Source organism: Hemitrygon akajei, unplaced genomic scaffold (assembly GCF_048418815.1).
Source record: "Hemitrygon akajei unplaced genomic scaffold, sHemAka1.3 Scf000062, whole genome shotgun sequence".
Taxonomy (NCBI): domain Eukaryota; kingdom Metazoa; phylum Chordata; class Chondrichthyes; order Myliobatiformes; family Dasyatidae; genus Hemitrygon; species Hemitrygon akajei.
In genome coordinates, this window is record NW_027331948.1 from 2,844,195 (window position 1) to 2,868,040 (window position 23,846).

General features: G+C 45.8%; 1 protein-coding gene and 1 non-coding gene across 6 annotated transcripts in view; one reads left to right on the forward strand and one right to left on the reverse strand.

Annotated features, from left to right (window-relative positions):
- Window positions 1-9,668, forward strand: part of LOC140721817 (uncharacterized) — a 43,816-nt gene extending 34,148 nt beyond the window's left edge. For 3 of the 5 annotated variants that reach the window (XM_073036626.1, XM_073036629.1, XM_073036630.1), the window contains 4 exons: window positions 2,346-2,467; window positions 3,072-3,220; window positions 5,407-5,439; window positions 8,853-9,668. In XM_073036626.1, the coding sequence (XP_072892727.1) occupies window positions 2,346-2,467; window positions 3,072-3,220; window positions 5,407-5,439; window positions 8,853-8,904 (356 nt within the window). In that variant the 3' untranslated portion in view covers window positions 8,905-9,668. The remainder of the gene's footprint in view (window positions 1-2,345; window positions 2,468-3,071; window positions 3,221-5,406; window positions 5,440-8,852) is intronic. The other 2 variants (XM_073036627.1, XM_073036628.1) reach the window with 2 other exon arrangements.
- Window positions 9,669-13,645: 3,977 nt separating this feature from the next.
- trnar-ucg (transfer RNA arginine (anticodon UCG)) lies at window positions 13,646-13,734 on the reverse strand. The gene is given in 2 exon segments: window positions 13,646-13,681; window positions 13,698-13,734. It is a non-coding gene; the product is annotated as a tRNA-Arg (tRNA).
- Between the last annotated feature and the right edge of the window lie 10,112 nt (window positions 13,735-23,846).

Here is a 23,846-nt window from a genome sequence, read left to right on the forward strand (position 1 = left end):
TGTATTTGATAAGTTGGACGCTTTGAAAACTGTCATTATGAGAGTTCAATACTTGTAAGTAAAAGGTAAAGATGGCAAGTGTAGAAAATGGTGGCTATCTAGAGATGTGGAGTCACTGGGTAAGAACAACTGGAGATGTATATCATATATAAGCAAGTAGGAAAAACATATGTATTTATGGAGTGACCTTAATGCAATGGAACACATAAAAAGGAATCAGGAGCGCCAATGGAAGGCATGAGTTTTCCCCAAAAGACAAGTAAAGGGGAATGGTCGGGGACACTATATATATGTTAAGGGTAAAAGCATTGCAAAGGACGAAGCTAAGTCCTCTGGAAAAAAATCTTATTGTTATTCCATGTGTGGAGTCAAAAGAAGTGGGGAGATCATAAATGAATTCTCTTTTTCATCTGTATTTAGTCAGCAGACGGCTGCAGAGTCAAGAGCACAGAGGCAAAGCGGCAACATCTTCACAGAGGAGGACGTGTGCGTTGCCGTGTCGCAACTTAGGGATGCAAGTGGAAACATTACCGGCGTGTTAGAAGAGATAGTCAGCAGTAGCAGATGATACGTATGACTGGAGTATAGGTTATGTTGTTGCTGTCATCATAAAGCAGGAAACTATCAGTATTAATAGTGGTAAGATTAGTTGAAGGTATTTAAATGATAATGGATACTGGATGCTTAAGTATTTGTTTTGACATCGAGGCCGTTACCACTAAAACTGATGAAAGCAAGGCTATGTACATTGTATACATGGATTTCAGTATTCCAGTTGAGAAGGGCCCGCGTGGGCGTTTGGCCAAGAAGTTTCGATGCATTCAATATTAGGTAGTAATTTGAATTAGACACTGGCTTTGCGGAGAAGCGAAGTACATTGTCGCGTCTCTGGCTGGAGACCTGTGACTAGTAGAGAGCCGTAGGGATTGATGTCTTATCCGTTGTTGTTTGCCATCTATCTAAGGGATCTGAATGATAATGTGGTTAACTCGAGTAGTAAAATTCAGGGACCACACTAAGATCGGGAATGTAGTAGACAGTGAGTAATACTGTCATGGCCTGCAGCGGGATTTGAGCGAGCTGGAAAATTGTGTTTAAAACGGCAGATGGAATTTAATTCAGTCAAGTGCGAGGTTTTTCACTTCGGCCAGACCAACCACGGTAGATCTTGAACAGTGAAAGACAGGGTACTGAGGAGTGCTGCAAAATAAAGGGATCTGGGAGTGCAGGTCCATAATTGATTGAAAGTAGCGTCACAGGTTGATTTGGTAGTAATGAAAGATATTTGTACGTTGGTCTTAATAAATGGAAGTATTGAGTAAATGAGATGGGGAGTTATGTTTGAGTTGCCGAAACTGAGACATAAACAAGTTTCAAAGAGGACAGAAGAAATTTTAAGGGAATTCCTGGGTCTTGAGGACCGTAGCTATAAGGGAATATTAAATTACTTAGGGCTTTAAACCCTAGAATAGAGAATATTTAGAGGAAATTTCATAAAAGTATAAAAATTATGATGGGTGTAGATAAGTTGAACCATTCAGGCGTTTTCCACTGAGGCTAGGTGGGAATACAAGCAGAGGTTAAGGGTGAAAGGTGAAAAGTTTGATGGGATCGGTCTTCACTCAAAGGTTATCGCAATGTTTATTGACCTGACAGCAGAAGTGGTGCATGCGAGCTAGTCTTCAAAGTTTAAGCGAAGTTTGGATACTTACATAGAATGGAGAGGTATAAAGGGTTAAGGTCACGTTGCTACTCGATGATAGCAGGCAATTGAACACGTTCAGCACTGAGCAGATAGGCCAAATGGCCACTTCTGCGCTGTTCTCTTTCTATGACTCGATGACTCCATGACTAAGAATGAACTGGATGAGGCAGTGCAAGTTGCGATATTAAGCTTGCAGATGACAAGAAGCTTTGCTGACTTGGAGATAATGTAGAGGATTGCTGTAGGCTGCAGTAGAACAATGACAGGATATGACGGTGGGCTGTCAAATGACAGGTGTTGTTCAAGCCCGACAACAGTGAAGTTAGCTTGCAGAAGGAAATTTGGGATCCACACCATAGATACATTAAACCTGCAGCAGAAATTGACATGGTTATTGAGAAGGCGTGTGGTGTATTTCCCGGGGTGCTGTCAGAGGCAGACACAATGGATCACTTAGGAAACTCCTCGATAAGCATATGGAGGTCTGTGTGGGAGTGAGGATTCAGATTGATCTTAAAATAGGTTCTAATGCCGTCTCAACATCGCAGAACGTAGTGTTTTAAATTGAAACTAACGCTTAAGTATATTAGTGTTTCCAAGGAAATGTATGAAGTAATATAATATTCTACAACACTCTTAGGGATGAAGATCCAATTGACTGGACAAGCTCTCGTTTCACTGTCCGGGTTTAGAGTGCTTGCAATCTACCTGATGCTTCCCGAAGAGCTGTGGGACGATCCTCCAACACCAACCAACCCACGAGTGAGTACCAGATGAAAGCTGACAATACGTTGTATTGTGGCCAACCACTCCCCCCCCCCCCCCCCCAATCTTTAGATGGGCAGGTGTTCAGGAATGAGTCCTGTAGAACCGTCTGATGGTTGTTTTCCAGGAGGGTATGGATTCAGCACTTCAAGACGCTGTTGGTGTCGATTATGAAGGAACAGTTTTGGGGGTAATTAAATGCACACGGTACAAAAGGACTAGCAGAGCATGCTGAATTTAACGGGAAATCATGCCTAACAAATGTGTAGGTATTCTTTGAGGAAACGACAGGCTGGTCTGAAAGAAGGCGAGGAAGTTTATGATACATCAATGTATGTGAATCTGAACAGTTAGCCATGGTGGGTGTGTTTCCAACCAATTGTTTATGTCGCTGGATATGAAAGGGACAGGAGGTGTAGAGACTGCAGGGGAAAGCATTGCGGGTCCGGAAGCTGGGCGGCGAGTGGAACTGCAAAATGATCTCAGATATGAACTGACACCTGATTGAATGGAAGAACAGGGTCGAGAGAGGGGGGGTGGGGGGGGGGGCTGGTGAATCGGAAATTCCCTGTTCCCATTTTACGGTGTTTGCATCTTTCAGCTGTTCGTCACTCGTTTCCCAATGATGGATGTGTTCGCCAGGTATATCCATGGGTTTCTCTTTACCAACGCAGGTGATTTCAACCGCTCGCTCACTGAGCAGAATGCCCATGTCAACAATTCCAACTTCTTTGTGTATTCCTGCTTGGGGTAGGTCATAAAGCGACAGGTTTATTTGCTCTTTTGTGTGATCAGTGACCAAATGGCTGAGGATCTTCTCCCACAAGTGTTTTCTAGAAGGAAGATTACCCGGCAGCCTATTCGACACTTTTCGAGAATGTGCTGGGGACAGCCCGCAGGTGTCACCATGTTTCCGGAGCCAACATATCATGCGCAGAGCTTCCTCATCCGAACCCACAGTTTCCCGAAATCCAATGACAGCAGAATGTCTCCATAGACGACAACAACACTCCCGTGGTGTAAGGAACACTTACTCCGAGGGTGAATCCATCACTCCCACCACGTCACCAATAGCAAACGTCTTAAACCCCATGTAGATACAGCACCGGAAAATGAAACACAAAATTTCACCCAGGTTAGCCACCAGCCTCTCTTCCCGAGAAAAAAATCTGAATGTAATTGCTGGTCTTCCGAGTCAACGGAATGTGTAAAGCAAAGCCACCATGCAGTGTCCCGTTTTGTACGCCCAGACACAGGTAGCCCGCATCGTTGTCCCGCCTTCCTGCAAAATTACATTATGTAATGTTAGATTCAGACCATTATCACAGTCCCATCTAAAGACAGCACCTCGCATGAAGGCACCATGAATCTCCGTGTTGTGCGAGGTGGCATTGTGTACGTCCTGCTGAGTGAGCAGTGAACCACGTCTCTGGGTTCACCTCGCTGCACACGACTGAGGCTTCTTCAGATTCTGGCGCCAAAAAAACAATTAACGGACAAAGGTTCGGAATTGGCGAGTAAATGCATGTGGAACATTGTCTCAGTGAACGAGGCGAAAAACAAATCAGAGGGAATTTATCATTAGGGCGCTCAGGCCGACAGAGGGGTGGAAACTCTCCGGGGGTGATGTCCCTCTCCTCACGCTGCTCTTCCATAGGGAAGAGACCGTTTGAACAGCGGTGGTCGAATCTAAAAGTGAATGCCCGAACGCGGTTTGATTACAGAACCCTGCAATAAATTCTTAAGCTTTTTAAATTTTCCGGACAGATTTCTCAGTCAAGATCTCCCCTGTACAAAACACTGCTGGCCTGAGACTGTTTTATCACAAGATACTCCAAAGTTTCACCCTCAATAATGATTCAAAAATCTCATCAGTAGGTAGCGGTACACGGATGATTTATAATTAGTTTTCGATAAGATCATGAGATGTGGGAGAAGTATTGAACCATTCGGCCCATCGAGACTCTCCAACATGTTATCTTCCCTAATTTGTTATCCCGCTCGCCTCATTTCTCCTGTTTTAATCTCTGTACTTTGTTACCTTTACGAATCAAAAGCCCATCAAACTCCACCTTAAATAAAATCACAAACATGGCCTCCACATCCATGGCAATGAATTCTTCAAATTCAGCATCTTCTGATCCTCATGTGCTGTGCTGTACTACAGCATGTTCTATTAAGCTGGGGGGTTATATGGGAGGCAGGGTTTAAGAGTCGACAACAACATTGCGGCCGAAGGGCCTGCACTGTTCTGTACTATTCTATCTTCTGTGTTCTAGCGAAAGGAATTCTTCATCCTCTCTTAGGCTACGCACTCTGCTCCAATCCCCAATCCCCCATAGGAAACGTCCTCTCTCCAGCTACACTGACCAGGCTGTTCAATGTTCCATGATTTTCCAGCTCATTCTTCAAAACTACATCTACCGTCTCTCACTAATTTTATACCTTCATCTTATCCTTGAAACAGTCTGTAGCTTTAGGTAAAAGAGTATAAATGGATGTGGAATGTTCTGAGTGCGAGCGGGGCGGTAAATGAACCAGAGCCGCTGCAGTATCGGATGGGTGTACGTCCCTATGGAATGGTGGGAACGCTCTGGCGCTGTCAGATAGAAGGCTCGCTTATCACACTGCTCCTCCGAGGGGTGAAACGGTGTGAAAGGAGATTTCACAGAGATGCTCGGTCAGTGTTCCAGAGAACTCTCCGGTTCCGGCATCAATAGAGGGATGGAAATTGGTGGGGTTGTTGAACTTGATGTTGACTCCTCAGGGGTCAGTGTGCCCAGAGGGAAGGTTGGCTGGTATCCCAGCGCTGCCGCTGAGCATCTTTGGAAGGGTTCGGGCATCGGGTGGCAGTGATAAGGGAAGAGTTGGTCACAGTTAAATGGTTGATGTGCGGTCTCTAATTCTTTATTTGTTTTTTCCACATCCACGATTAGGGAGCGAGTGGCGTTCAGTAGTTTGCTGCATGGGTAAGTAGAGGGGAATGTTGTGACTGTGATTGGGTCAGTTAATGAATCAGAGACGCTGCGGTATCAGGTGTGTTCACCCGCTGACGGTCCGTCAGGAACAGAAAATATAGAACACTAGACCTCTATGCTCGCCCTTTATCCTTGATTGTTGCCGACTCAAGACCTTCATTCCTACAGAGCCGTCTTTTTTTTTTCTATTATCCATGTGTCTAAGAGTTTCTTAAATGTACCTGATAGATATGTCTCTTACCGGACTCCAGACACCGCGTTCCACACACCCACCTGTATGTGTAAATACACACGCCAGGCAGCCCCTATACCTCCGTCTAAATACTTTAAAATTATATCTCTTGGTAGTTATTTCCACACTGGGAAAAATGTCTTTGGCCATCCACATGACCTATGCCGCTTATCTTGTACAACCCTATGCAGTCGCCTTTCACCCACTTAGCTCTAAAAGGAAAAGCCATAGCTCGCTAAACCTATCCTCATGTGATATATCCCTATAGTCTAGGCAGCATACTGGTAAATCTCCGTTTTTCAGCTTCGAAAGTTGTTACATACTTCCTGTAATGAGGCAACCAGAATTGAGCACAATATCCCAAGTTTAAATGAGTGGCAACATTACTCGTGGCTTTGAACTCAACCCCTTGACGACTGAGGCCAACATCTCATACAGTTTCATAACAACCTATTCAACTTGCGTGTCAACTTTGATGAGTCTATGAGCGTGAAACTAAAGATGACTCTATTCTTGCACACTGATAATGAACCTGTCATGAACCCTGCATTTTGCATTCAAATTCGACTTTGCAAAGTGTATCACTTCACACTTTTCCACATTGAGCTCAGAGTTTGCCAATTCTCAGCCCAACTTTGCATTCCTCATTGCCCTGTTGTAACCTACATCACAACCCACACTATCCCGAAATGTCATCTGGAAATGGAACAGCTAATCACCCGCTTCCCGAACAGATTTCTCAGGAACACCACTGGTCACCGACCTCCAAGAGAAATACACTCCACCTGTTACCACACTCTGTTTTCTGTGGGTAAGCTAGTTCTATCTATAGTAGCCACATTTGTCTGCCACCCATAGCTGAGAAAGTTTTCCTAAAATCTTCATCAGTGTGCTTTGTCTAATAATTAAGAATTTGATTCCATTCTTGAGACATGCCCTGCCCCTCTCACAGCCATGATCAGACTGTCGTTCTTCAACTGTCCAGAGATACTGTCGAAATATATCCTCCAATAGTTTGACCGTACGTACATTGGGCCTACTGGTCTGTAATTCCCAGCGTTTTCCCTGTTTCTTTCCTTGGTCAAAGGAATAAAAGCTGGCAACGTCCAATCCTCTGATACTATTGCAATAGCCAGATGACACAGAAAGGTCATTACCAAAGACGCAGCAGAAACTTCCGTCCCTTCCTGTAGAAAACTGGGATACATCCCCTCCGGCAATAGGAATCCCCTCAGCCTCTTCTACATCATGCTCACATTTGAAAAATTTCCTCTCAATTGTGAACACTGAAAGAAAATATACATTATGGACCTTCACTATCTGGGCCGACCTCAGGCGCATATTTCCTCTGTTATTCCTGATCGGACCTATGCAGTCATCCGTCTGATCTTCACATAGGTGTAAATGGCCTTTGGGTTTCTAAGCTCCTGCCTGGCTAACTTGTAGTTCATTTGAAACCTCTCTGATCCCTGCTTCCTACATCTTAAGTCTGCTTCTTCCTCTCTCTGGACTCTCTCTAGTCAACCATGACTCCTTTACTCTACCATCGCCGACCCTGCCTCAATGGGACAAACCTATCCAGGAGAACATGCTAGCTCTTCCTTAAAAAAAAATCCACAGTTCAGTTGTGCATTACCCTGTGTATATCTCTTCCCAATTTACGTTTCCAACTTCCTGACTAATAGCATCGTAATTCGCTCTCCCACCAATCAACTGATTTATAATACCGTCTCTTCCTATCCTCATTCAATGCCAGGGTAAAGAATAGGAGTTGTGGTCACTGTCTGTGATAGGAGGTCTGGCAGTATCGCATCGGGAAATATGGCAGGTGACCTGGTTCATTGGTCTAATATGGTGTTTCCTTCAGATGTACTGCCACTAATGAGTCGAAACACACTTATGTGTTCCTCGAACAGATTCTGCCAATCTAAACCTTTTTCTCTAAGGAGGTTCCAGTCAATATAAGGGAAGTTAATGTCACAATAATAAATGTCTTTATGCTTACATATTTCCAAAATCAATCTCCTGAATTGTTCCTCGGTCATTATTTGGCTATTTAACTGGTCCGTCTACTTCATGCTTCTAATAGCATATCTACTCTTCCGGATTCTGCCTCCATTCACATTGACTCACTGAATGATCCGATCACGACTCCTACATTTGTGCTGCTGTGAGATTATCCGACTCCTGCACTTTTCCCCCAGTCCCGTTTGAAACAGAGAAGCAATGAAACATCCAGAAGCGATTCCTGCCCTTGTAACAACAAAACCTCAGTTATTGTCATAACTCCATAGTTCCATGTACTGAGCTGCTCTCGAAATACAGCTCCCTTGTTCCCACACTTCTCGCATTAAAATAGGCACAGTACAATCCAACCTACTGTTTGTAGGTTCACCACCTCTCCTTCCTCACAATGTCCCAATACACCACTGTTTTTTTCCTCTGACATATCCCATTCCCCTCCCGAATTATGTTTCCGTTCCCCGCAACCTCTATCAAACCTGTCTGCAAGATTTCCCTCCAGTTCATGAGGCGAAGTAGTTACCGAAGCGGGTTTTGGGATACAGGATCCACCTCTATTTGGAAAGGTTGGAGTGATTAGGCATAGCCAGGGTGTCTTTGTAGAAGGAAAATCACGTTCCATAAATTTGATCAGGTGTTTTGAACAGGTAAACAAGAGGTCTGACACGGTCCCAAATTGTAAGATAGCTGAAAGGTGACATACAATGGATCCCTCTGGATAAATATAGGTGGATCGGTGGGATTGGAAACACAGACAGAGAGATGGTGAAGATGTCTGACCTGTTGCCCTACAGCTGTAAAATCATTGGCACCCAGAGTTGGGAGGTCACCTTACCACTGTTCATCATGTTGTTTACACTTCACCTGCAGTATTGTGTACACCTGTGGTCACTACAATATTGAAGGGATGTGATTTTGCTTGGGAGGGCGGAAACAAAGAATCCATTGGGCGTAGGAAGTCAGACTGCAGACACGGGAGTTTCTAGATTAGAAAATTCTAGCAATAAGTCACCCGTTGCTTCTGTGACGCCGCTGTTTTATATTCTTTGGAGGGGACCGGTTTTATGATGAAGAGAACAATACTTTCAGTAAAGGGACTGCTCTTACACACTCAGGAACATTCCCCTCAACTCTCTGTTATATCTTTCAGTCAGGAGATATGGTTCGTTTCCACTGGCGGATTCGATTGCCCGGCTCCGTGAGGCCAACGAGGACGCTTTGGATCCTTCGCTTGCTTCCTGTTAAATGCTACTTTCCACACGTTCTCCACTGTTAATTCACTCCCAACACCGCCACTCAGTAATCTCAGCACTGGCCTGTTCACCCGTGGGGTAATGCCAGACATCGAATACCCTTGACCAACCCGTGTGGGATCATCACCTACTCTCACAGGGGCCGCAGAGTGGCTGTATTGGGAGCCCAGTTCTGGGACTTTGGCAACTGTGGTCCTTCTGCTGACACAGGACTATCTGACCTTTGTAATGCGATGTGGCCCAGCAATGATATTACCTTGTCGGCCTGGTTTGATTTGTCACGATTACCAGACAGATTGGACGTTTCCTAGGATCTCTTTCATTCCCGGCGTAACAGTACGATAGTGAACAAGTCCAAAACCGCGAGGAATCCCAGACTGACGTTTGAGGTTGAGTGGATGTCTGTGTCTCTTATGCGAGTGCACGGCGGAAAGTCAAGAGACACGGGCCACTTTTGTCGGACAGCGCGGGTTTTCGGCACCAGAGCTGAGTAAATACTGGGCAGAACAGCCGGCGGATGTTTGATATGATCCACTTCCTGTGTTGATGTAACTGTAAACACTCTCGTGTACTCTGATGGTAGCAGGGGCTCTAATATTTCTTTTTCCACGGCATGTGGCAGCTCCTTCTCGGAGCTCACTACTGACCACACTGCCTTTCTGACATCTGTCCCGCGGTGGTATAACCATTTCCCAAATTAACTGCATGAATCAATAAAGTCAACGCTGTTTGCATTAACTTGGTCTGCATCTCTTGTCAAACGCTCGCTGCTGTCAAATCCGACAGTTCATTGGGAAGGTACATTCAGCCCCACCGGGAATAACCGGCTCCTAGGGCAGTGAAAACAGCATGCTGACACACCCACACTAACAGCTCACCCCTCTTCCCTTCCAACACTGAGCCACTCTGTGGAAAACTGTCAGCTGATAGTGACGCCGCCTGGGGTGCGGGGAGGGTCGTGTGGAACCGGAGCGGTACACCGTCAGGGAAAATGCGAGCAGTCACATTACTAACGTGGGCCTACAGCCCAACTGGTCTCTCCCACCATATTGGTATCACATGCCGTGAGATTAGATAGGTCTGAGTTGGTGGCTCGGACAGTCAGAGCGCAGGAGGATAACCTGTCCGTGGGGTAATGCTGGGCAGACGCCATACCCACAACATTCCCCCTCTTAACCACCTCCATCCTTTCGCACGGCTGTCAATCTACTCGGGGCGAAGCACCAAGCCCATAACGGTATCTTGCAGAGAGACAGTGACATCTGGAATGGGAGGTGTGAGGATCAGAGAACAGTGATATTAAGAATCAGCGTGTGGAGAGGGGACATTCGATGAGGGGCGTGGTGTGGATACCGTTGGAGGTGATGTTGCTGTCGGAGGGGGTGATAATTGTTTAGAGAGAAAGGATTGGGGTGGACGAGGGGCTCGGAGACGTAATCAGTAACAGATCTGAGAAGGGAGCTGTGGCTGGGCGTGACTGTGGAAGTGATGGGGGGGCGGGGTATGTGGATGAATTCGGAGAGTATAATGACCGAGGGTCCAGGGAGGGAGCGCCGTGTGTTTTGACGGTGGGGATGTCAGAATCAGGTTTAATATCACTGGCGCATATCTAGACATTTGTTGTCTTATGGCACTAAGACAGAAAATACAAAGTTATAAAAGAATAAATTACATTGAGATATATATATATATTAATTACGTATTTTTCAAGGTATACATAGTTCATAAAGGGAGGTAAATTATGTCGGCGTACATATGGACTCATTTTCTATTCAGAAATTTGATGGCGGAGGGTAAGAATCTGTATCTGAAATGTTGAATGTGGGTGCTCAGGCACCATTAACTCCCTCTTGACGGTAGCAATGAGAAGAGGGAGTGTCCTGGGTGATGGGGATACTTAGTGATCGATGCCCTATCTCTGATCGTCGCCTGTCGAAGATGCCTTTGGAGCTGGAGAGGACAATGTCCGACATCAATATAGCTGAGACTGCAACTTTCTGTAGCCTTTCCGATCCTGCGCAGTGGCCCCCTGAGGAATGGGTGGAGCGTCGGAGGGTTGATCACTGAGAGTTCAGGAAGGAGTAGCAGTTCTGGGAGATTGACTGTCCACCCATCTCGTTAACATAGTGAGGGACGCGGAGCACACAGGCTGCCTGCGAACTGCAATGGAACGACCCTGTGGTTGTTCCGGTACTCGCAGCAGAGCAAAGCACAGGAGGCCGAACGGCCCCTAAAATTAGCGCTGGCAATCTGCATGACCATGGTTAATTCTCCCATGTCTCAGCTCCTCTCCTATGCCGGACCCCATCGTCCACAGCTCCTCCATCATTTAAGTATGCACCCGTCTCCACTTTAACTAGAGGATGCAGCTACATGAGAGAACAAATGAGCCCGTGCCGCGCTCAAGCCTGAAACTTGTTCCGCTCTAAACCAATGTGAAGTGCCACCCTCGCTATCCATGCCCCTTGTCCAATTTCTGCTGCGTTCTGCAATCATCTCTCAACTCCCTCCCCGGCAAATACCTTTCGCCGAATCCCTCCGGTTTCCATCCTCTGCTCACACTCTGCGATCAGACGCGTCCTGTCGGGTTGTCTCCCAACTGACCCTTCCGGTCTAGCTCTGTTTTAGACAATAAGACCGTAACATATACGAAAAAAGCTCTAAGCCAGTTGGATCATCGAGTCTGCTCCGATCTCTCTCAGCCCAATCTTGTCTCCTCGTAACCCTTCATGCCCCGATTAATCAAGTATCTATCAATTTCTGCCTTTTGTATATCAAATAACCCGGCCTCCACAGATGTCTCCCTAAAAATAAAGATCCCGATAATGCATCCCTCCCTCCTACACCAGTTCTTCAGCCACACATGCACCTGTCAGATCATCCTATCCTTACCTTCACTGGAGAGTGCACAGGCAGTGGTCTAGATATATCTACCTTGAATGTCCTGTCTGTCTGCTTTCTGTCTAGCTCCATAAAATCTCTCTACAGTGTCTGCTTATTTCCCCGTGTATGTTATCGGTGGTCAGATGTATCTCGGCTTCTGGTTGCTCACACTCCCCCGTGAGAATGCCGTGGAGCGATCAGAGACTTCCCCGACCCTGACGCCTCGGAGAAACATGCCGTCCAGGTGTCACTGTCGAGTCGACAGAATCTAGCCTCTGTTCCTCTGACTATTTCATCTTCCATCACCACCGCAGTCCTCTTCATCTCTCTGTTCTTCCATGCCACCAGAGTGCCAGTCACCAGATCACTGCGACCACCTGCTCCCCACCCCGGAGCAGATGTGTATATCAGGAACGCTGGAGATATCCCGGGATTCCCACATCTAACGCACAGAACAACTCCGGAGAGATGTTGCTGACATTAAGTTGCTGCACAAACACTTTTATTTACGGGGTAACGAAGACCAAGTTCAAGCATCAGTTCATCCATCAGTGTAAAGAAATGTCCGTTTCTGTAAATTATTCCATTAATTGATAAACATAATATCTAAGTTCTTCCCGGAGGCAGTCGCAGTGTTTTCCATCTTGACACTATAGAATTGGCGCTCATCAGAGAACATGGCAGCAGGTAGAATAAAACTAGTTTAGAATCCGGGAGTGACAGAGCACGGCAACAGAACCTTCGGCGAACGCAGCTCCCGACCTTCACTTCCTACCGATTACTAAACTCTTCCTCCCTTTTGTTTTTCTTTTTTCATTATATCTCCGGTATCGTCAGAACCACAGCACGTTCGATAATGACTCCTATACCCCAGTGTAAATTTCCATCGGTCAAGTGACCGACAAAACCGTAGCTTCCTGTGACATGGAGGAAAAGGAGAAGCTAGCGGAAATACTGCCCTCTCGAGGCAAACTGGCGGATTTCGCGCTGAGCACTCCTGAGAACAGATCGGGCCTGGTTCCTGCTCGGATTGAGTGGGCAGCACAGCAAAGAGATTTAGCTGATTGCACTCTATGATTCAACACGCTATGAGCAGACAACATCCACGTGCACAGAGGTCCTAACTTCAACGTTCGGGTTTACTCGTCTCCAGTGAGTTGGTATCAACTTTCTAATGTGTTTACCTGGACAGGTAATGACTCAACTAGGTCCTATTACCATCTATTACCACCTGCCCTCACCAACGCAGAGGTCAGACCGCCAATCTACAACAGCAACCATTTTGACAGTGGGATCGATTGTAACTTTGACACTGATGTTGGCAGATTGGAGGGAAAGTGCATTCACACTGGGTAAGGTTCGATTTGAAGTGAGTATTCCTGATGTTGAGGCGGAGATAACCCGCCGGCAATTAGTGATAAAGATATCCAGAGCAGGCAGAGAAACAGTGCGCTGAGTCCAAGAATAGGTGGAGGGTTGGAGACAGGAGAATGTACCGTCGGTACTGGGTGGGGAATTCTCGCCGAAAAGGTGTGCTCGGAGACAGAGCTGAATGTGAAATAAACTTACCGTCCCAGCAGCAGCTCCACCCAAACATCTGAGAAGCTCCAGTGAATTGTTTATAAAAGTGTTTGCAGAAATACCTCACAGACTAGACGTATAATATTATGTGATGCGTATAACAATGAGGTGGCATTACATTTTCCACTGAGGTGTGATACTTCGATTAATCCCCACGCGGAACTGAGACAACCATGTTGCAGAGAGTGAGAGACAGAATGGAATCAAAATCACCAATCTGGCAAAACGACCGTGACAGGACTCGAACCTGCAATCTTCTGATGACTTCGATTCAAGTACCGAAGTCAGACGCCTTATCCATTAGGCCACACGGCCGCATTCTGTGGGAAATTCCAATGGAAAAAATGGGGGAACATGCTGACTGCTGCAAGGAGTTTACACGTGTAGAATGGTTTCCTGACCGAACTAAAAGTACTGGTATGCAGTGTTGTTATCCCAGGTGAACATTCGATCATTGTTCTTAATATCACTCCATTCATTCCTGCTTTAGACTGTACATTTAAATTCAATATTCTCTTTCTGTCACACAGAAAGGAATTGTAAAATGCCCACACCACTGACTTTTAGGGCCGCGTTATATTCTGTGATGGAATAATTGAATATGGTCCACCACATTTAATATATTATTGATAGAGTGAACTCGCTTTCTTTTTAGATAATTCAGCCGTTGGTTTGGTAATCCAGAACCGAACACTGTTTAAGTCGTGTAAGCATTGGGTGTTCGGATCTGCGGCTGCGCACAGCCGGGGGTGCCCTTCAGCGTGTCTGTAATACAGTAGCTATTGGGTTATTGCATTTGCCCAATACACGGAAAGTCGTCATTCTAGAGCCAGGTGGCAAATTCCTATAATATCTGTTTACTTGAAAACGAGCAATATGACAACAAAGCTACTGAAATTTGATTTAATTCAACATAAATTTATCTCATTGTACAACAGAAAACAGTCACGGGTTCTCCGAGTGGCGGAGCACGGAATGGAGCCTTTTGCCACAGCATGTCCATAGCGCCGAAGGTACCTGCATTAGGTATTTCCAAGTTTCCTGTGTTTGGCACAAATCTCTCTACACTTTCCTTATCCATGTCCATGAATTCTGGTCATCACAGAGAGCAAAGGAAATCGACATAGAATCTGAAAACAAATGTGTGAATCAGAAGCAGAGTCTGTAATTGCTCTGAAGAGATTCAGAAGCTCCAATCACAAGAGCAAGAAGTGGCCGAGCGGTTAAGGCAATTGACTGCTAATCCATTGTGCACGGCACGCGTGGGTTCGACTCCGATCTTCGTCGCGCCATGTTTATCTGGGAGACCATCTTTGAAGCAATCACTTCCGAACCTCCGCCTTTTGTCCCAGAGACGCCAGACAGGTTGGTATGTGAGTCATTAAAAGCAATATTCACCATTAGTTCGTCACCGAACTTGGCCACAATGCCACAAGACATAGAAACAGATTATACTATTCGGCTCATCGATGTTTCTCCGCCATTCCATCATGACAGATACATTATCACTCTCAACGCAATTCTACTAGCGTTTTCTCGTCACTTTTGACAACCTTACTAATCAAGAACCTGTCACCCTCCGCTTTAAATAAACCCAATAAGATGGGCTCCACAACGAGCCATGACAATGAATTCCACAGATGCTTTATACCCGCTGCAGAATGTCCTCCTCATCCCTGTTCTAAAGGGACGTTCTTATCTGTGTCTGTGCCCTTAGCACTGAAACTGAACGGATTGTCACATGAAGAGAGTCTGTTGGCACTGGGTATCTATTCACCGGACCTCAACAGAATTAGGGGTGACCTCGTTGAAATCAATCTAAGGCAAGGGAATGGGAGGCCTGGAAGAGTACGATCAGCCCATGATTTAATTTATTTCTCCCGTTCTTCTGTCTTCGACGCCTCCTCAACTTCCGTTTGCCTATTTCGTCCAGGAGCTTCGCTTGGCTCCCTTGTTTTAAATTCTGCAACTGCGCTTGGCCGCTGTTCCTTCACACTTTGTTAAGGTAACCGATCAGAAATTTTTAAATTTCGCTTTTTAAGATTTTGCCTGACCCGCCGAATGTTCCGGGTATTCTGGACTTTAGTGCTCAAAACATCCGATTTCCAAGGGAGAATAATATAGGTCCTTCCAAACACTTGTTGTTGTTGTTGTTCCCCCCCCCCCCCCCGGGATTACTGTAAGCCACTGCATCATTATTCTAAATACATTGATGCTCATTGTTTCAGAGCGGAGTATGGCATGAAACTTATCTGGTCTGATCCCCATCGTGCGTCTCTGTGTTTTCTCAACCCCGTCTTCAATCAGGGAATGGATGCAAACCCTGGTTCACGAAACTGCACACAGCCCATTATATCAATTTTCAAAACTCCCGATGGTTTGGATACTAACTCACAAGTGCTGTCTGCCGCTCTCGTCTGAATCTCACCGGCGATCCGCTTCCAGCATCGCCTGTAAACCTGCAGCAATTTCGTGAATTTAAGATATGTTACACTGTTGAAATGGAATTACACCAAGAGCCCCGAAACGGCTCCGAGCCCGCTGCAGTATCCGAGTTTACTCTGAGAACGGCTTTGCATTGAAAAGTCAAAACTGCCTGCCATGATTTCTCAACATGAATCCATCTCCCCCATCTTCACTCTACATCCGTTTTAATTGCGAGCTTAGTTTCAGCCTAGGCAACTGATTAAACTGCAAGGGCACTTCTGACCGAGCGTAGAGTTTTCTCAGCAGTCTGCACCGCACTGACTGATACACCGGCATCACAATGCTGTCGGTAACAGAACGAGTCCAAAGACCACTCACACAGACCTGCAAATGCAGTTCACCTGTATTCTTACCAGGAACACCAATAACGGCAATGAGCATGCAATATATCTTTCTCACACGGTAAAATGTTTCACGTATTCTGTGTGAGATTCAGCCTGTCTTCCAGCTAACATGATCTCGCTGAAGAAACACTGTGCTGATGAATCTCCACGGTCATTCGTTTATACTCGCTCCAGCACACTGAATATTCAATACTACACAAGACTGACGTGTCTTCCGACAGCTGGGATAACAATAAACATGATGTAATTCAAGTAAAATTCCAGTTGTAATCATGTATGGATAGCTTGACACGAAATTGCAAAATCTCAAAGGCGAAGGAATGACGATGCGAGAATTCAGTGAATGTTGTTGCGAAACACTCTCAGTCTCACCTCTCGGTTTCATGATTACTATCTTTGATCTTGTCCATTCCTAAGCTCCACGGAATTTTCCATCATAGATCAATGATCTCCTGCTATTGGGAAGCTCAGTTTCACGCTGAAAATTATCTCAGTTATAGATCCTGCAATGGAAATATCTTAAAAATAATATGATGTTTGAAAGTTAATATAGTGAAGAGTTTTAAACTAATAGAGAATCCAGACTTACAAAGGCACTGAACGTATTGAACCCGTTAATTAAATTAATAGCAGCCTACACAGAATGCTGGAAGGCCTCAACAGGTCAGCAACTGGGCATGAATAAGCAGTCGATACTTCTGGTCGCGTCTCTTCTTCAGAAGAATTGAGGGTTCGTCGATCACCTGAGCTCCAGCCACAAAATAAAGCACAATTTCCCAGTGACTAACTTCTTCAATTCCTTTCTCTATTCCCGGTCCGATATGTCGGCCCATGACCGCCTTTTCTGCAGTGGAAGCTCTCTGGCAAGACGAGTAACGATAAGACCACACAATGTAGGGGCAGAATTAGGCTACTTGGCCCATCAATCCTGCTCCGCCATTCCATCATGACTAATCCTTTTTACCCCTCCGCAACCCCAATTCCCTGGCCTTCTCCCGGTAATCATTGAAGCCGGTTTCGATCAGTAAATTATCAATCTTGATGTAGTTGTGCATTAAATTGTCTGAACTGGATTGCACGTAAGTAAAACCGTTCACTGTGTCTAGAGAGACTTGATACCACATTCAGATATCGCCCAAGTGCGGAGTGAGAGACACTGAAGCAGGTCGATATTCCATAGACTTTAATATGAACAGCGTTAAAGGGAAAATATTTTCATTTTAGAATATTTTTATTCATACATAATCTTCCACAACTATAGAATAATACAAAATATGAACAAATTAATATGTATACAATTAATAGAGCTGAAGAAAAAACTAATCATAATTTATAAAAATGAAATTTATATATATATATATATATTGAAAAAAGAAGGGAAAAAATCTCATCTAACTGAGAAAAAAACTACAAAAAAACCCATTAGGAATCAGTATGCAACCTACGGGAGCAGTACGTTTAACCACCATCTAAAAATATAGAAAAATATGTGAATTGGTGTTGAACGGGAAAATAAACAATAAACGCTGGGCCAAAGAGGGCCGTTAACTGAAGCTCTCAAAAGGAGTTGATTTGTAAGTCCAATAGCTCAGGGAAGGCCAATGAAAAACGGCAGCGAAACGTTGCTAGTCTCTGTCCAAGTCTGGACAGGTACTACGATGGCAAGTATGATGTTAAATACAATGACGAATAAGTAATATTGAGCTGACACGTGCAAATTCGCAATCGCAATTGTCCTAACTGCACTGCCGAATCCGTGGGTTTGACAGGACTATGTAGTAGGAAGTGATTCCGTCGTCAGTTCTAGAAAGAAATTGATCATTTTGCCAGACGACCATTGAAGGGAAGACGAGGGTCAGTTTTGAGGTATGTGGCGATTACCTTCCACGGATGAGTAGGGCTGGGATATTCATAATGAGTGATCAGGCTCTCTGGAGGGCTGATGTAGACAAAGAACAAGGAAATTGAAGTTCGAACATCATTGGAGGCAGTCAGGCAGATTGCTAACGTAGTGTTCAATACATTCCGAATACCTGCCTTCGCTGACTGGAAAAATCATGATGCAATAGTATATAATATTGGTCTGACTAGAGTACCATAGCGAAATGTGTTGAATTTCTCCGGTTTAATCTGATAGAAGAGACTGGCACAGCAATTGAGTTGCATACCTGCCGACCTCGGCTGCTGCACTTTCAGTGTTCACAATGATGTCTCCAGTGCATTGGAGAACAAACATAGCCACAGGGTTCAGGTACTCGGAGTGTGGAATACTTGTGCGCGGCTAACGTTATTTCACCACACATGAATGTTTCATCCACTGATATTCCAACTACTTTTCTATGTTTCTGGCCTTCTCTAACGCCATCGTGAGGAGGAAAATAAACTAGGAGACGGCGTTATTTCGTCGAGCACCATCGCTCCAGCAGGTCTATGGATTATTCCTGTGCCATCGGTGAGGATAAACTCAAGACGTAGGAGCAACAATCTGATGTCATGAATGTCGGTTAAAAACATCCCTCCTCCTCCTCTCTACTTCTATTCACCGCTCTGGCCTCATGTTTATTCTCACCTGCCTATCACTTCACACGTCGTCCCCGTCCTGCTCCGTTTTCCCTGTGCTCCACTGTCCTCCCTTACCAGAGTGCTTCCGCTCCAGTGATTTATCTTTAATACGCATTTCGCTTCTTCTTTTCCCTCCCCACGCCATTTATTCTGGCGTCTCCCCGCTTACTTGCCAGACGCAAAGAAAGGTCTCGGGTCGATGATGGAATAATCGTCAACTGTTTATTCATGTCCACAGATGCCGCCTGACCGACTGAGTTTCTCCAGCGTTCAGTGTGTTTCTTTGGATTACATCATGTGCGGAATTTCACATGTTTAAAATATTAAAATATATGTATTTAGAAACGGTGAAATGGATGGAGACGCACGAATTAGAGAATCATTCACAAATGCTTCACACTACATGTGATTTCGGAGAATGACTTGTCGGGGAAAATGTGAAAGGAAGAAAATGTGGCAGGAATAAATTTCAGCGCAAAAATTACCAAAATACTGTGGCATGCAAAAATTGGGGCACCCCTAGTCAAAATGTCTGTCACTGTAAACAGCTAAGCGAGTAAAAGATGACCTGATATCCAAAAGTCAAAAATTTAAAGATGACACGTTTCTTTAATATTTTAAGCAAGGTTACTTTTTATTTTTTTATTTCCATCTTTTAGAGCTTCAAAATGACAAATTGTAGCTGCGTGCCACACACAGCGCTGGATTAACGACACGCAGTCGGTGAGTTGCAGTTGCAAAAGAAATTTATTCAAACTTCTCGGCCTTGCTTTAAAGCCTTCATGTTCTCTCCCTGCCCGTGCGCATATTCAGGGACCTGTCCCGCGCACGGGCTTTTCCCCTTGCTGGTGAAGAAGGCCTGGCGCCCTTTTTGGGACCAGCCTCAATGCCGGCGCGCCACTTTCTGAGCCGGTTCGAGTGCGCTGGTAAGTGGGTCGCCACATAACCCACCACCCCCAGAACTGGCGATACACCCCCCAATGTCCTCCGTCTGGGAGGTCTGCCTCTGCGCCGCGGTGCCTGAATCTCGACTGGCTGCGCCAAGTACACTTGAGCCGGTTTGAGTCGGTCCACTGTGAAAACCGCCTCTCTCCCCCCAATGCCCAGCACGAACGTAGACCCGTTGTTTCTGATCACGGTAAACGGCCCCTCGCAGGGCCGTTGTAGCGGTGTCCGGTGTCCGCCCCGTCGTACAAAAACAAACTTACAGTTCTGCATGTCATTGGGTCCGCAGGTCGGGTTCTGCCCATGCTGTGAAGTGCGTATGGGGGCCAGGTTACCGAGCCTCTCACGTAGCCTGTCCAGGACTGCTGCGGGTTCTTCCTCTTGCACCCTTGGGGCCGGTATGAACTCTCCTGGGACGACCAGGGGTGGGCCATACACCAAGTCGGCCGATGAGGTGTGCAGATCCTCTTTGGGCGCTGTGCGGATTCCGAGCAGGACCCAGGGAAGCTCGTCCACCCAGTTCGGCCCTTTGAGGCGGGCCATGAGAGCGGACTGCAGGTGAAGGTGGAAACGCTCCACCAGTCCGTTCGACTGTGAGTGGTAGGCAGTTGTGTGGTGCAGCTATGTGCCCAAACGGCTGGCTATAGCTGACCACAGGCTGGAGGTGAACTGGGCGCCTCTGTCGGAGGTAATGTGGGCCGGTACACCAAAGCGAGACACCCAGGTTGCAACCGGTGCTCGGGCGCAGGATAAGTGTTGTCCACAAAAGGGAGAGGTTTTACAGCGATAAGGAGGGGTGTAGGGGGCTGGAAGCCAACTGCAAGTGAATGAAATGCCAGACCTGCCCCAAACCACTCTCCTCACTAGTCAGGGTCGCGAACAGTCCTTCCATATGAGGCAACTTTTCAACATCGTGCCTGTTGGGGTCATCTGCTGTTTCCAGTTTTCCAGGTGTGGCCTCCTCGACATTAATGACACCCGATGTAGCCTCTGCATTCTGCACTCTGTCCCGATGAGATTCTGCAGATGTTGGAGATGCAGAGTAACATACACAAAATGTTGGAGGAAGTCAGAAGGTCAGGTAGCTTCTATAGAGGGGATAAAGCAAAACAGAGATTTCCTGCCGAGACCCTTCATCGGGTCTGGAAGTGGGGAGAAGCCGGAATAAGATGGTGCGGGGTGTGGAAAGAGTCCAAGCTGGTAGATGATCGGTGAAGCCAGATAAGAGTGAAAGTGTGTGTTGTTGTTTGAATTTCCAGTATCTGCAGATTTCCTTGTGTTTGCTCTGAAAAGAAGGAATCTGATAGGATAGGAGAGCGGGCAATGGGAAAAAATTGAAGTAAAAGAGGAACCAGAGGGAGACGATCAGCAGTGGAGAAGACAGAAGTGGGAGACAGAATGGAGGAAACGGGCGTGTGGGTTGAAGAAAAGAAAAGGTGAAGATAAGGTTAAAGATATCGATGTTCATGCCATCGGGTTGTAAACCACCCGAATGTAATATGAGGTGTTGCTCCTCCAATCTGAGAGTGCACTCACCGTGTTAGTTAAACAATGAACCGGAAGGGGGAGTGGATTAATAATTTTTCCCTGGGATCCCTATTAACTCAATCCTCTCTGACCTTAAACCAGTGCCGTCTGGTTGTTGTTTTCACAAAAGTGTGGAAAAGGATAGCAAACATTCCGCATTTCTCCAGGACTCAGTCTTTCCAGTAACGGCACTAATCTCGTAAATCTCTGCACTCATTCCAGCTTGACGGCCTCACTCCGAAAGCAGAACGACCAAAACTGAATACAATAACCCAGGCGTGGATACCCTAACAATAATCTAACCCTAATGCAACCTCAATAGCCTCTTCTTCAGACCATAGACCATGAGATATGAGACTGAGGCTGCTCACACATTCGAGTCTGCTCTGCCATTCCCTTGTATCCAATTGATTATCCCTCTCTACCCCATTCTCCTGCCTTCTCCACATAACCTTTGAACATCCATTTAAAATACACTCAATGACTTGGCCTCTACTCCGTCCGTGGTAATGAATTCCAAAGATTTCCCACTCCCTGACTACAGAAATTCCTCCTCATCTCTGCACTCAGTGGATGACCTGTGTATTGAGCCGGTGGCCTCTGGTCCCAGGCTCACAGTGTGTGGGGTGAATCTTCTTCACAGCCACTCTGTCGAGGCCTTTCAATATTTAATAGGTTTCAATGAGATCCCTCTCTTTGTTCCAGACTAACGAGTACAGGGTCAAAGCCATCTAACGCCTCTCATACGTTAACCCTTTCATTCCTGGAATCACTCTCATGAGCCTTCTCCGGAACCGCTCCAGTACAAGCACATCTTTTTCTCAGATAGGAGGTTGGAAACTGCTCACAATACACCAAGAGAGATCTGATCAGCGCGTTATAAAGCGACAGTATCACATCCTTGCTCTTATCTGCTAATATTACAGTTGTCATCCTTAATCAACTCAATCTGCAAGCAAACCTATAGGGACTTCTACTTAAGGACTCCCAAATACCTACGCACCTCTGTTTTTTTTAAAAAAAATTCTCCCATTTACTTTTTTTCTACACCCTTATTCCTTCTACCATTTGTACATGACCGTACACTTGAATACACTGTGATTCATCTGCTACTTCGTTGCCTGTTCTCCAAACCTATCAAAGTCCGTCTGCAGACTTCTGCTTTGCTCTAAAGTACCTTTCCCATACCTATCTTTGTATCAACTGCAAAGCTCTTCACCAAGGTATCAATTCCTTCATCCATATCATTCAGATTTAAAATGAAAAGATGCGGTATCAATACCCACCGCTATGGAACACCATTAGTTACCGACAGCAAAACAGAATTGCGCACATTATTCTGACTCTTTCTCCCTTGTCAGTCAGACAATCGTCGATCCGTACAAGTATCTTTCCTGTAATTCCATGGACTGGGATCTTGTTAAGCAGCCTCACCTGCAGCACCTTAGAAACATAGAAAACCTGCAACACAATACAGGCCCTTCGGCCCACAAAGTTGTATCGAACATGTCCTTACCCTTGAGCTACCTAGGCTTACCCATAGCCCTCGATTTTTCTAAGGTCCATGTACCTATCCCGGAGACTCTTAGAAGACCCTATCGTTTCCGCTTCAACCACCGACGCTGGCAGCCCATTCCACGCACTCACTACTCTCTGCCTAAAAAAAAACTTACTCCTGATATCTCCTCGGATCAATGCCTCTCATCATCCTGTACACCTCCATCAGGTGTCCTCTCATCCTCCGTCACTCCAAGGAGAAAAGTCCGAATTCACTCAACGTATTCTCATAAGGCATGCTCCCAAATACAGGGAACATCCTTGCTTATACTCTCTGCACACTTTCTGTGGTTTTCATATCCTTCCTCCAGAGAGGTGATCAGAATTTAGCAAACTACTCCAAGTGGAGACTGATCAGGGTCCATAATAGCTGCAGCATTACCTCTCGGCTCCGAAACTCATTCTTACGGAAGTCCAAAGCACCGTACGTCTCCTTAACCACAGAGTCAACCTGCGTAGCAGCTTTGAGTGTCCAATGGACTCGGACCCCAAGACCCCTCTGATCCTTCACACTGCCAAGAGTCTTACCATTAATCCTTCATTCTGCCATCATATTTGACCTAACAAAATGAACCACCTCATACTTATTTTGGTTGAACGCCATCTGCCAGCTATCAGCCCAGTTTTCTTCCTATCAATATATCGCTGTAACCTCTGACAACTCTCCACATTATCGACAACAGCCCCCAATCTTTGTGCCATCAGCAAATTTACTAACCCATTCCTCCCGTTCCTCATTCACGTCATTTATAAATATCACGAAAAGCAGGGGTCCCAGAACAGATCCCAAAGGCACACCACTGGTCAACGAACTCCATGCAGAATATGACCTGTCTATAACCACGCTTTTTCTTCTGTGGGCAAGCCAGTTCTGGATGCACAAAGCAAAGTCCCCTTGGATTCCAGGCCTCTTTACTATCTCAATGAGCCTTGCATGGGGTACCTTGTTAAAGGTCATCTGAAAATCGAAACAAACAACATCCTCTGCCCCTGCTTTATCTGTCC